The 13,049-nt window shown below is 47.5% G+C and overlaps 9 protein-coding genes across 15 annotated transcripts in view; 4 read left to right on the top strand and 5 right to left on the bottom strand.

The window, feature by feature from the left end:
- The window catches only part of LOC119842642 (zinc finger protein 239-like), a 1,225,455-nt gene extending 1,223,217 nt beyond the window's left edge, over positions 1-2,238 (bottom strand). Inside the window, exon 1 of the mRNA XM_043496896.1 lies at positions 1,985-2,238. The gene's annotated coding sequence lies outside the window, so the exon portion shown is untranslated. The remainder of the gene's footprint in view (positions 1-1,984) is intronic.
- LOC119843336 (butyrophilin subfamily 1 member A1-like) overlaps positions 1-13,049 on the bottom strand; it is a 1,931,986-nt gene that overhangs the window by 417,853 nt on the left and 1,501,084 nt on the right. The gene's annotated exons all lie outside the window — the stretch shown is intronic.
- Positions 1-13,049, top strand: part of LOC119843287 (zinc finger protein 850-like) — a 1,467,609-nt gene that overhangs the window by 544,219 nt on the left and 910,341 nt on the right. The window lies entirely within an intron of this gene.
- LOC119843274 (zinc finger protein 850-like) overlaps positions 1-13,049 on the bottom strand; it is a 1,382,451-nt gene that overhangs the window by 756,855 nt on the left and 612,547 nt on the right. The window contains exon 9 of the mRNA XM_043496623.1: positions 11,160-12,281. Within this exon, the coding sequence (XP_043352558.1) occupies positions 11,160-12,281 (1,122 nt within the window). The remainder of the gene's footprint in view (positions 1-11,159; positions 12,282-13,049) is intronic.
- LOC119843356 (zinc finger protein RFP-like) overlaps positions 1-13,049 on the top strand; it is a 1,128,717-nt gene that overhangs the window by 520,317 nt on the left and 595,351 nt on the right. The window lies entirely within an intron of this gene.
- The window catches only part of LOC119843308 (butyrophilin subfamily 1 member A1-like), a 910,188-nt gene that overhangs the window by 320,550 nt on the left and 576,589 nt on the right, over positions 1-13,049 (top strand). The window lies entirely within an intron of this gene.
- LOC119843334 (E3 ubiquitin-protein ligase TRIM39-like) overlaps positions 1-13,049 on the top strand; it is a 707,078-nt gene that overhangs the window by 217,377 nt on the left and 476,652 nt on the right.
- Positions 1-13,049, bottom strand: part of LOC119843309 (butyrophilin subfamily 1 member A1-like) — an 845,206-nt gene that overhangs the window by 411,345 nt on the left and 420,812 nt on the right. The gene's annotated exons all lie outside the window — the stretch shown is intronic.
- Positions 1-13,049, bottom strand: part of LOC119843327 (E3 ubiquitin-protein ligase TRIM11-like) — a 790,215-nt gene that overhangs the window by 445,512 nt on the left and 331,654 nt on the right.

The raw sequence follows: 13,049 nt of genomic DNA, 5'->3' as shown, positions 1-13,049 counted from the left end.
GGAGTACTTGTGGCACCTTAGAGACTAACAAATTTATTAGAGCATAAGCTTTCGTGAGCTACAGCTCACTTCATCGGATGACTGTAGCTCACGAAAGCTTATGCTCTAATAAATTTGTTAGTCTCTAAGGTGCCACAAGTACTTCTTTTCTTTTTGCGAATACAGACTAACATGGCTGCTACTCTGAAACCAGTGGTATAGAGAGGTTCCCACTTGACCTGTGGTACTTATGTGGCCCCGTCACCACATTGCCTGAGCACCTCACATGGTCTAACCGCCTCACAGCCCCTCGGCGAGGCAGAGCAGTGCTGTTATCCCCATTGAACAGATGAGACTCTGACGCACACACAGGCTAAAGGCCAGATTTTCAAAGGTGTTTAGGCACCTCGTGGGATTTTCAAAAGTGCCTAGAAGGTCAGGTGCTTTGTAAACCCCTCTAGATGCCTAGCTGCACCTTTGGGTGCCTAAAAAACTTTGAAATTCAGTACCTAAGACACTGGCCTGATGTCGTACAGGTAGTACATTGGGGGAGGGGGGTAGAACCCAGGTCTCCCAGGGCCAGCTCCCTATCTACTGGCCCAGCCTATCTCTCCGCGGCATGCTGCAGGAAAAGAGGACTCAGAGATGGGAGCAAAACAGGGCAGCCGGTTCTCTGAGACTCCAGCAAATGGAGTGGTTGGGAGGGACCAGGTGGTTGGGAGGGACACCCTGCTTGACAGTATGCAAAGGAGCACAGAGGTCAGGAAGGATGAAGAAAGAAAGAGGAGAGAAGATCACTGAGTCCCAAAGGGGTGGCAGGTTCTGCCCCAGGCTGGGTTGGAGAGCAATGGCTGCTGTGCATTTTTACATTTTAACTGAAAACCATTTTGGTTTGTCATTTTTTGTTCTGAGTTAGAGAAAAGGAATGAATGAGAAAGTGTTGTAGGAATATCAGGCGTGTTCATGCTCAGATTCTTAGGGTTGCAGCTGGATCCAGGCCAATTCCAGAACAAAAAACAGAAATTGCATCCTCAGAGTCCATAAAGTTGGCAGGTTTCAGAGTAGCAGCCGTGTTAGTCTGTATTCGCAAAAAGAAAAGGAGTACTTGTGGCACCTTAGAGACTAAGAAATTTATTAGAGCATAAGCTTTCGTGAGCTACAGCTCACTTCATCGGATGCATCCGATGAACATTTGGAGTTGGCAATACTGGAAAAGGGACTTAAAAGTGCCAGTTTCACTCCTGTTTACAGTCAGCTTCTAGTTATTATTTGTAGTGGGGTAACACCCCTAGAGCCCCAGGCATGTGGCATATAAACTCGTGGAGTCTTGCCCTAGGAGGATGGTTCCGAACGTTAAATGATCTATTCCAAACTTGGTGAATGGCAAAAAAGTGATAGGAAGAAATCTAGATTTTTCTACAATTGTTTCAATTGTATTCAAGAGTTACTAAAAATTCCAAAACCTAACCGGTGTCCCTTACATGACTTGACACAAGATATGAGAACGTGTTAGTATTAGAGCTGAGTGGGTCTAATATTTCTATAATGCTCTTTTTTTAATGTAAGAATTAGATCTGGTGAGCCTGTCAGCACAAAAACCCCAAAAGTAGCCCCTGGAATCACAGTTAAAGTTGCTCCCCCACCCAAAATCTGAATCCCCCCCCCCCCCCCGTGAGGGGTTAGTCCCCTGCCCACTCACTCCCCAAAGCTTGTTTGACCAGATCCAGGAAAAAAATCTGGATGGCTGCTGGGAGGGGCAGCCCCTCACCCTCTCCTACCCCATAGAGCCAGGGAGCTGCCTTGTGTCTCCCCCCCCCCCGTCCCAGGCTCTCCCCTCCCCCAGCCAGTCTGTGCTTGCTCTCTGTTTCCCTCCAGCCACCCCACATCCCCCCTCCCCCTACATCCCCATCACCCGCCTCCCCCCCTTCTCCCGTCCTGCCCACAAGTCCCCCTGCATCTCTTTAACCTCCACCCTCCGCAGCCCGGGGGGGCGGGTCTCTCTTACCTTCCCTCCGAGCGGGGCCCCCCGGGGCAGGGGCCGGGCCGGGAAGGGGGCCCTGGCCGGGCTGGGGGCTCTGCCCTGGGGGAGGCTCCCGGGGAGCCGCGGGAAGGGCCCGGCTGGAGATTCCCCTCTCCCGGCTGCAGCCAGGGCTCCGGGCTCCCAGCACCAGCCGCCGGGGCTCGGGGATCTCGCCGGGAGCCAGAGTCGCCGCAGCGGCTGCGAGTCACTTGCTGCTGCCGGGACTAACCGCAGCGATCGCTCCCCCCAGAGCCGCCCCCCAGCTGCTCCTGGGTCCTAGCGATCAACCCACCGCTCTGCAGCGTTTCTGGACACAGGCTACAAGCACTGCTGAAAAAAGGTTTCAGAGTAGCAGCCGTGTTAGTTTGTATTCGCAAAAGGAAAAGGAGTACTTGTGGCACCTAGGAGACTAACAAATTTATTTGAGCATAAGCTTTCGTGAGCTACAGCTCACTTCATCGGATGCGATGAAGTGAGCTGTAGCTCACGAAAGCTTATGCTCAAATAAATTTGTTAGTCTCTAAGGTGCCACAAGTACTCCTTTTCCTTTTGCGAATACAGACTAACACGGCTGCTACTCTGAAACTGTAAGGAGAGTGATCACTTAAGATGAGCCATCACCAGCAGCGGGGGGGGGAAGGAGGAAAACCTTTCATGGTGACAAGCAAGGTAGGCTAATTCCAGCAGTTAACAAGAACATCTGAGAAACAGTGGGGTGGGGAAATAACATGGGGAAACAGTTTCACTTTGTGTAATGACTCATCCATTCCCAGTCTCTATTCAAGCCTAAATTAATTGTATCCAGTTTGCAAATTAATTCCAATTCAGCAGTCTCTCCTTGGAGTCTGTTTTTGAAGTTTTTTTGTTGAAGGATAGCCACTTTGTCCTCACCCATAGCTATTTTACATTTGGGGACAATGTATACCTTCAAATCAGCAGCACTGTGATGGGTACCCACATGGCCCCACAGTATGCCAACATTTTTATGACTGACTTAGAACAACGTTTCCTCAGCTCTTGTCCCCTAATGCCCCTACTCTACTTGCACTACATTGATGACATCTTCATCATCTGGACCCATGGAAAAGAAGCCCTTGAGGAATTCCACTAGGATTTCAACAATTTCCATCCCACCATCAACCTCAGCCTGGACCAGTCAACACAAGAGATCCACTTCCTGGACACTACGGTGCTAATACGTGATGGTCACATAAACACCACCCTATATCGGAAACCTACTGACCGCTATTCCTACCTACATGCCTCTATCCAGATCACACCACATGATCCATTGTCTACAGCCAAGCTCTACGATATAACCGCATTTGCTCCAACCCCTCAGACAGAGACAAATATCTACAAGATCTCTATCATGCATTCTTACAACTACAATACCCACCTGCTGAAGTGAAGAAACAGATTGACAGAGCCAGAAGATTACCCAGAAGTCACCTACTACAGGACAGGCCCAACAAAGAAAATAACAGAACGCCACTAGCCATCACCTTCAGCCCCCAACTAAAACCCCTCCAACGCATCATCAAGGATCTACAACCTATCCTGAAGGACGACCCATCACTCTCACAGATCTTGGGAGACAGGCCAGTCCTCGCTAACAGACAACCCCCCAACTTGAAGCAAATACTCACCAGCAACCACACACCACACAACAAAAACACTAACCCAGGAACCTATCCTTGCAACAAAGCCCGTTGCCAACTCTATCCACATACCTATTCAAGGGACACCATCATAGCACCTAATCACATCAGACACACCATCAAGGGCTTGTTCACCTGCACATCTACCACTGTGATATATACCATCATGTGCCAGCAATGCCCCTCTGCCATGTACATTGGCCAAACCAGACAGTCTCTACGCAAAAGAATAAATAGACACAAATCAGACGTCAAGAATTATAACATTCAAAAACCAGTTGGAGAACACTTCAATCTCCCTGGACACTCAATTACAGTCCTAAAAGTCACAATTTTTCAACAAAAAACTTCAAAAACAGAATCCAATGAGAAACTGCAGAACTGGAATTAATTTGCAAACTGGACACCATTAAATTAGGCTTGAATAAAGACTGGGAGTGGATGAGTCATTACACAAACTAAAAACTATTTCCCCATGCTAATTTTTCTCCTACTGTTACTCACACCTTCTTGTCAACTGTTGGAAATGGGCCATCCTGATTAGCACTACAAAAACTTTGTTTCTTCTGCTGATAATAGCCCACCTTAATTGATTAGTCTCGTTAGAGTTGGTATGGCATCACCCATTTTTTTCATGTTCTCTGTATATCTATATCTATCTATCTATCTATCTTCCTACTGTATTTTCCACTGCATGCATCTGATGAAGTGGGTTTTAGCCCATGAAAGCTTATGCCCAAATAAATTTGTTAGTCTCTAAGGTGCCACAAGTACACCTCGTTCTTTTTGCTGATACAGACTAACACGGCTACCACTCTGAAACCAGTAAATTTCTTATTCACAACTCCCCTGCTGGTGAATGGCCGGCTAAGCAATCAATGGACACTTAGCACCTGGCTCTGAGGAGCTAGTCTTTCAGATTTACAGAGCACCTGGCTCTGAAGGCGTTTTTCGGCTTTACAGCATGTTTCAGTAACAAACATGTAGCAAAATCTCATAACTCCATACCCAATGTTAATACATACATTTTAACGGGACAATAATGTTCAGCAGCCAATGACTTTTCATATGATACTTCACAAGGCATACTTTGTAGAAATTTTATCTTCATTTTATAAAAGTGGTGACCATAATAATGTAGAGCAATGGTTCTCAAATTTATTTAATTGGGCCCCCTTCTTTGTGTCTGTCGCAATTTAAACCCCCAACCCCACAAGTACATATATACTTTCTCCTGTATTTTCCACTCCATGCATCTGATGAAGTGAGTTCTAGCCCACGAAAGCTTATGCCCAAATAAATTTGTTAGTCTCCAAGGTGCCACAAGGACTCCTCGTTGTCTGAGCTTTTCACTGACACCCTTGAAGGCATGTTAGTGCAAATATTATTACACTAGTGTGCAGGGCATGAATACAGGGGTGCTGCAGGTGTGTTTAGAGAATTATAGACCTTTTCACTTTCAGGGTGATGACAGGAGAAAATACTGACGAGCACAAGTGAGAATCAACCAAGAGCAAACAGGCCACAGCTTGTTACCAGCACACAAGCTGCACCTGGTCATCACCCAGGGAGTGACCATAATTCTGCATCTCCCTGGGGAGGGGAGTTAGGAACTTAGATGTTCAGCAGGACACAATAACAATGGGGAATAGGCCGGCATGTCCCTCTGATGGGAGCTGGGGTTTTACTCTGACATGTCACTGGTTAACCTGTGCTCTGTCTCTTGTGCTGGCTATAACCACGTAAATCAGGAATTCCTCAGCTGCGTGCCATAGATTGCTGACTCTTTAGCTTGGTTCCCATATGTATTGAAATGTATTCAAAGCTGGGTAAAGACATGTGAAATATTTTGCATTTCTCCTGCCCATCAGCAATAACTCTGGTGGCCATGGAGGTGTTAAAGGGTGAAACCTGCTCCAAGAGATGGTTTCTGAGGATTTGTCTGCACTAGGATGTAGGTTCTCTTTCTCTTATTGTAAACTCATATTGTAGATCAGGGATAATCTTTTTTTTTTTTTTGTCAAGGTCCTAATTTCTTGGTCAAGGTATTCTCAAGGTCTCAGATTCCAGAGAAAACAATACAACAATAATAACAATAATGATAATAAAAGATTTTGCAGTCTGTTCAAAAGTGTCTGGAGATCCAGATTTGTCCCCTGGCCCGCCTATTGACCAACCCTGGTGTAGACAATGCAAGTGGTAGTTTCACCTCAGTGTAACTGGTAGAGAGGGACACTATGGGGTGGGGTGCATCTTGATCAGGTACATCAAGGTAAAGCTGTGACTTACCTTGTCTCCAGCAGGCTTGTACAAGATCTGTTTCTCATGTTTGGGGACCCTTAGTTAGAAAAAACCTCCTTTCTCTCAGCATGCACATGGCCTAAAAGGTGGGATCTAAAGGAAAAAAGCTGGAGATGCAGGGCTGTGTGACTTTGTTTTTGGGGCAATCCCAGTTCAAAGGGCAAGGACACAGCATCTGACTGCCAGGGAGCACAAACCTGGGGAAGCTAAATCACAGAGAATAGCCATTTCCAGCTACAACAATGGAGCTAATCACTTAATCACACTGTGATTCCAGGGCAGAAACAATGGCCAGAATCTCACTGGCTGTCACTTAGCAAAGCTGTGTTGACTTTGCTGGATCTAGGCTGATTTACACCAGCTGGGAACATGGCCCCATACTTTATGTATTTCTCTTACATGTCGGAAGTTGAAAACATGCTTCAAGCGCCCAGCTTTAATCATGGAGATGCTCCCGATACCTACAGAATCATGACTTTATCTGTTTTGTGTATTTAGACAAGAAGCTCTGTCCCTTAGTCGCTGTCTCTCATGCTCTGTATATATAGTACCATGCTGAGCACAATAGAGCTTCGGTCTTGGATGCAGCTTCTAGCTGCTACCGTATTAAAAATAATCTTGGTATCAGTAGAAACAATTACTTTGCAGTCAGAGAAGAAGGAAACTGGGGAAAGTTGTGGTGTGAGGAACAGGCCGAGTATCAGTAGAGAGAAACCCCCAAGCCGAGCAAACTAAATTCCCAATCCTGCAAAATCTTACACGTTTCATTGTACTACTGCACTGCCACTGGCCCCATTGATTTCAATGTGTCTGAGATAGAGTGAGGCAGACGGTAGGGCTGCTCCGGGCAATGCTACTGCTACGGACCAGGAGCAAGGCAAAGTGAAGATTCCATCATCTTCCTCTGCATCCCCCACTCCTGAGTCAGGGCTTCCTGCCAGAGATCAGCAGGATCAGAGGCATTAGAAGGGCCACAAAAGGTATGGGGCATGCATCGACTTTTTGAGGGGGAGAAAAGTTTCCTCATCAGTGAGTGAGTCTTAATGTTCCTCATGTGGTTGTCCTTCTTACAACCGGTGGCCAGGGACCATTTAGGGGAAAATAGTGACTTTCACAAGGGTGCAAAACGTCCTGCATGGAGCTGCACAAACTTTAGCAGCTATGGGAATGGGTTACTGCCATGGCCTGGGTGGTCAAGAAATAGGAAGTGGCACCTGCAGGCTTTGCTCCATAATTGCGTAAAGCTCCAAGATATTTGCATTATTGTGAGAACTTCTGCAGCAGGAGCCAAAATCCACTTCCTTAAATATGCACGAGTGGGCAGTGCCGTCCTAGTCGCACAACTCTGGGAGTAGGCAGGAAGAGATCAAAAAACAGGTGTACTTAAAAAGAAATTGTGATTTCATCTTTTGTAAGAATGGCGTGATTTTTCAGCCAATATCATGATTTTTGGGGGTCTGACTCATGATTTTTGAAGTGTTGGGGTTGACAATACCACTCTCTGTGTGTGAATATTGTTCCTGCTAACACACTTAAAGGACCATGGTCTGGTTTTCCTCTCACAACAACTTCACACTGATGTAGACAGTTCAAAGGGTTCCAGTGGGATTACTTCTGGTTTACACCAGGGTGAGGGAGAAGATAATGACCCCGGAAACCCAGTCGGACTCTTCCTAATTTGTACTGGGGTCAGGGAGGGGGCACCATATTGCAGAGAGTTTTATCTGTATGGGAAGTTAGACAGAGCCAATGACAAGGCAGGGGTGAGGTTGGCTGGGTGACCTCACTGAGCATTCCCATCCCAGACCATATCTGCATTTCTTTCACTTTTAACTTCCACTGTGAATCTGGTGGGTATTTAATGCAAAACGAAGGAGACTGGCAGTGGGAGAAACTAAATTCTACTTTATTATTCCAAAGGATGAACAAAGACAGACTCCGTTCCTCACTCCCAGCCCAGCTCAGGGGGGTACTTTTCTGTTCCATCCCAACACAGCACATTCCAACTCCCGCAAGAACCAACAACAGAGCAACACATATAAATGTTAGAAAAGTGGCGAGAAGCCACAAGAGACACTGGGGCCCCGTCACGAAAGGAAACACTCTGAGAACAGGGAAACCAAAGATCTCAGGTAGAAGGGATGCAGTGTGGGGTGAGTGGGGCAAAGACAGTCTCTCTCGTCCCCACACAGGATACTGCAGCAGACGGGGAGGGGGTGACCAGCAGGGCTCTAGGGCTCCTTATCTCTGTCTGGACTCAATGCTAGGGGTTGGCCTGGTTTCAAGGCTGCCCAGGTCTGTTGACATCCCCAGCTCCCTTCTTGCCTGAGCCCAACCTCAGCACCTCAGCAATAGGGGGATGCAGCCCCTTCCCCCATCATTTTTGCGATGTTATTCATGGTCCTTTAGATTGCAGGGGAAGCTTCACTCAACACTCATAGGTCAAGTCTAGTGTCTCTCTGGCTCTGGTGCAGCGAGTTCACAGTTCTCAGCCTCAGCCATCTGTCTCTGAAGAGTAAACCCAGGCATTTTTCAGCTCTGTTCTCCTCACCTCCCACCCTCTTCTTCTCTTGATGCTGAGGCTTGGTCTGCACTCGCAACCTACGTCAGTTGTGAAACTCCACACTCCCAAGTGACGCAGCTGTACCAACTGAACTTCTGGAGTAGACAGCACGATCGCAAGAGGAGGACTTCTCCCATCGACGTAGCTACCGCCTCTTGGGAAGGTGGATTACCAACACCGATGGGAGAACCCCTCTCATTGGTCTATGTAGCGTCCCCCTCGAAGCGCAAAAGCTGCATCAGTGCAGTTCCGCCGCAGCAGCTCTGAAGGGTGGCTGGGCCCTAAGTCACGTCACTGCAGGGGTCAGGCAGTGATTTCATTCCCCGTTTCCATCTCTGCCTCTCGGAGTGTGACTCAAGCTGGCACCCTCAGTGTATGTGCTGAGATGTACTGACCTTTGCCATTGTTCAAATACAACAAAGTTCACATCACAAAGGGTAGAATATGGCTAAAATAAAATAAAAAAGGACTATTCTGGCAAATGATGATTTGTCTCATTAAGTCCTCAGTAAATCTGAGCTACATATACACTAAACTAATATCAAAGTCTGTGACCAAACGGCCTTCTGGAATAGAGAAAAACCCACACTCCAGGGTGGGCTATAAAACACTTTTACATTCATAAAGTGAAATCTCAGAGAATCTGAAGACTCAAAATCAGGAAAATAAATGTAGCCATTTTCTTCCGAAGTGGCTAAACCAGCTACACTTCTTGCCTAATAATTTGGTTGTATGAGTTACAAAAGTTTTAACATCATCATAATAAAAGAAAGAAAAGAAAACAAAAACAAAAAAACTTCCCATCTACAAAGGATCTGGACTAGCACAGAAAAAGTCTGGAAGCAATTTCACCAATAGATGGAAACAGATCAGAAAGGTCAAACTGTGCTTTGTGGTTCTTTGGGATTCCTCCCTTCCCCTCCCTCACAAGTCTGTGACAATTTCTTCTCCAGCCCTCTGAAGTCTCATGGAGGATCATAGAAATCAAAACTGATTCTTAAGCATCTAAAGCCAGGAACACGGTGGTAAATGACACCTTAGGAGGCAGAGGGGTAGAACGAGGACAAGATAAAACTCTCCATTGCTGGGACAGGGGCTCCTGTGTCGAGAGTGGAGCATGACGGTGATGGGGGAAGGAAGGAAACCCTTCGACTCACCCCATCGCCCTGAAATAGCACAGAAGCTAAAACATGACATTTTGCTATCCCTGCTCCCACCTTTTTTAGCATCTATTTAGTTCTGCTCCCTAAGGGAGAAAAATATACAAACACTCAATGCTTTTCAGCACGGCCTGGAGTAATGTGAGACTGGCTGGGAATGGGACAATCCAGCAAAAAGGGGGAACTCAGGACTCAAGATCACTCTGCTCATGGAGAGGATCAGAACAGATAATATACTCAGGGTCAGTATGACTAGAAAGAGTGTTGCAGCGTCAGGGGAGACGTGCTAGACAATCCCAACCATTTTCCTACCATAGACAGACATTCAGAGGCTGATGTGCAGAGGCAGAGGTGGGATCTCCAGGCCTCCCACAAAGGGCCCTGTGGAAATTAGCCCCTCCCAGTGGTGCTGTCTGAATGCAGCGGGGGCAGGGAGAAGGGGCAGAGTGGGTGAGCGAGGAGAGGCAGCATCTCTCTAGCCCTGTGCTCTCCCTCGTCTCTTATCCCATGATCCCCAAACACTCGATACCCCAGCACCCAGCTCCCCCTGCTTCCCAGCTTCACCATTCAATCCCCAGTTTCCTCCCCAGAACCCATCAGCCTGGTCCCTCAATATTTGAGCCCCCAGAGCCTAGCGCCCTGGGGGATTCAGGGAGGGGAAGAGTAAGCAGCCCCAGGGACACTACCCCTGCAGGGGACAGTTCCAGGTAAGTGGGGGAGTTCAGCCCAGGGGCTGGTGGAGGATGAGGGTGGGGACAGGTGTCTAGAGTGAAGGTGGGGCCTGGCCCAAGTGTCCTTCTCCTCATCTCCATGGCAGGGGGATCCCGGCTGGGAGGGGAAAGGAGAGGGGGGAACTTCCCCCAGCCAGGCAGAGGGAGCGTCTGGAGGAGTTTCTCTCTCTCCTTTCCCCCCTGTGGCCCATCAGCTCAGCAGCCAGGGCTGGAGCAGGGAGGAGGGGCTGATCGGGGCTTCTCCCTCTCTGCCTGGGGTTTGCTTAGACCAAGCAGAGCCAGAGGGTCACTGACTAGCTGATGATCAGCTGCTGCTGGATCCTCACTACAGTGATGGGCAGCTGGATCCTTGGGAGCCAAATGCCCCTGATGTGTGTGGGAATGAGGAACGAGGAAATTGATTACTATGGCTTAGTCAGAGCCCTGAGAGAATTTCTGGGCTGTGTGGAGGAGTCTCTGATGTCCAACATTGTCTTAACTCCACTTGGAGCATTTTCCACACTGAGAACATCTCAGAAGTTTCTTCCCTATGTAGATTTGCGGATGCCTGATACTCTGGGAGCACCAAATGAACCTCCCCCACATTCAAGCTCTCTGTGCTGTGTGGATCACTAATGTGTGAGCTCAGATTGAATCTCACACCTTCGTGGATTCTCTGATGTTTAATAAGGTGTGATCGCTGAATGAAGCTTTCTCCACAGGCAAGGTATTTATGAAGTTTAGCTCCTGTGTGGATTCTCCCATGTTTAATGAGGTTTGATCTCTGTGTGAAACTTTTCCCACAGTCCAAGCACTTATGGGGTCTTTCTCCCGTGTGGGTTACCTGATGTGTTATCAGGCATGATCTTTGTGTGAAACTTTTCTCACAGTCCAAGCACTTATGGGGTCTCTCTCCTGTGTGGATTCTCTGATGTAAAACAAGGGCTGATCTGTTTGTGAAACTTTTCGCACAGTCCAAGCACTTATGGGGTCTTTCTCCTGTGTGGATCCTCTGATGTGTTATAAGGGAAGACTTCCATCTGAAACATTTCCCACAGTTGAGGCATTTCTGAGGTTTGTCTCCGGTGTGAATTCTGTGATGTGCAACAAGATGAGAACTCCCAATGAAAGTTTTCCCACACTCGAGGCATTTATAGGGTCTTTCTCCCGTGTGGGTTCTCTGATGTTGAGTGAGTTGTGAGCTGCATCTAAAGCTTTTCCCACAGTCCAAGCACTTATGGGGTCTCTCTCCTGTGTGGATTCTCTGATGTGTGATAAGATCGGACTTCCAACTGAAGGAGTTTCCACACTCAAGGCATTTATACGGTCTGTCTCCTTGGTGTATTCTCTGATGCCTTGTAAGGGATGATCTCTGTATGAAATTTTTCCCACAGTCCAAGCACTTATGGGGTCTCTCTCCTGTGTGGATTCTCTGATGTATTATAAGGCCTGACTTCCAAAGGAAACTTTTCCCACACTCCAAGCATTTATAGCGTCCCTCTCCTGTGTGGACTGTCTGATGTGTAACAAGTGCTGATCTCTGTGTGAAACTTTTCCCACAGTCCAAGCACTTATGGGGTCTCTCTCCTGTGTGGATTCTCTGATGTATTATAAGGGCTGACTTCCAACGGAAACTATTCCCGCAGTAGAAGCATTTATAGGGTCTCTCTCCTCTGTGGATTCTCCGATGGTTAGTAAGGTTTGTGCTGTTACTGAAGCTTTTCCCACACACCAAGCATTTATATGCTCTCTCTCCTGTGTGGACTGTTTGATGTCTAATAAGGTGTGATTTCTGCATGAAACTTTTCCCACAGTCCGAGCACTTGTGGGGTTTCTCTCCTGTGTGGATTGCCTGATGTGTAACAAGGCCTGATCTCCGTGTGAAATCTTTCCCACAGTCCAAGCACTTATGGGGTTTCCCTCCTGTGTGGATTCTCTGATGCATAATTAGTGCTGACTTCCCACTGAAATGTTTCCTGCATTCGAGGCATTGATAGGGATTCTCACCCGTGTGGCTTCTCCCATGGTTATTAAGATCTGAGCAGTTATTGAAGCTTTCCATACAGTCCAAGCATTGAAGGGGTTTCTGTTCAGTATGGATTGTCTGATGTATCAGAAGGTGTAATTTCAGAATGAATCCTTTCCCACACTGGAGGCAGTGGTAGGGTTTTTCTTCCTTGGGATTTGTCTGCTGGGCTGTGGAATCCTTGTCTCCTCCCCCACATTTAATAGATTCATCTACTTTCTTCCTTGGGTGGTGTCCCAACAGCCTCTCTGATCTGTGCCAATTTCCCCAGGCTTCTCCCTGTTCCCAGCACTGGGAAAAATTCCCTTCAGCTCTTCCCACAAATGTCCCCTGTGGTTCCACTTTCCCAGGGACTTCCCCATGATGATTCCCTTCCTCCTTCTCACTCATTGTCACATCACCTGCTGGGAGAGAGAGACAATCCAGACAGGAGTCATTGTGCTGGGGAGAAAGAGGAATGGCACTGAGGGAAAACCCAACACACTCAAGTTGCAAAGAATCAGCAGAAGGAAAGTTGGGAAGGAAATCCCTGCAGCTAACAGGCTGAGTGGAAAGACATGAGCAATATCTGCTGACTACAGCCCTACTCTGGCTGAGATGAGGAACAACTGAGGGCTCTTACTCACACC

This window comes from Dermochelys coriacea, chromosome 14 (genome assembly GCF_009764565.3).
Source record: "Dermochelys coriacea isolate rDerCor1 chromosome 14, rDerCor1.pri.v4, whole genome shotgun sequence".
Taxonomy (NCBI): Eukaryota; Metazoa; Chordata; order Testudines; family Dermochelyidae; genus Dermochelys; species Dermochelys coriacea.
This window is presented reverse-complemented; position numbering and strand designations above follow the sequence as displayed.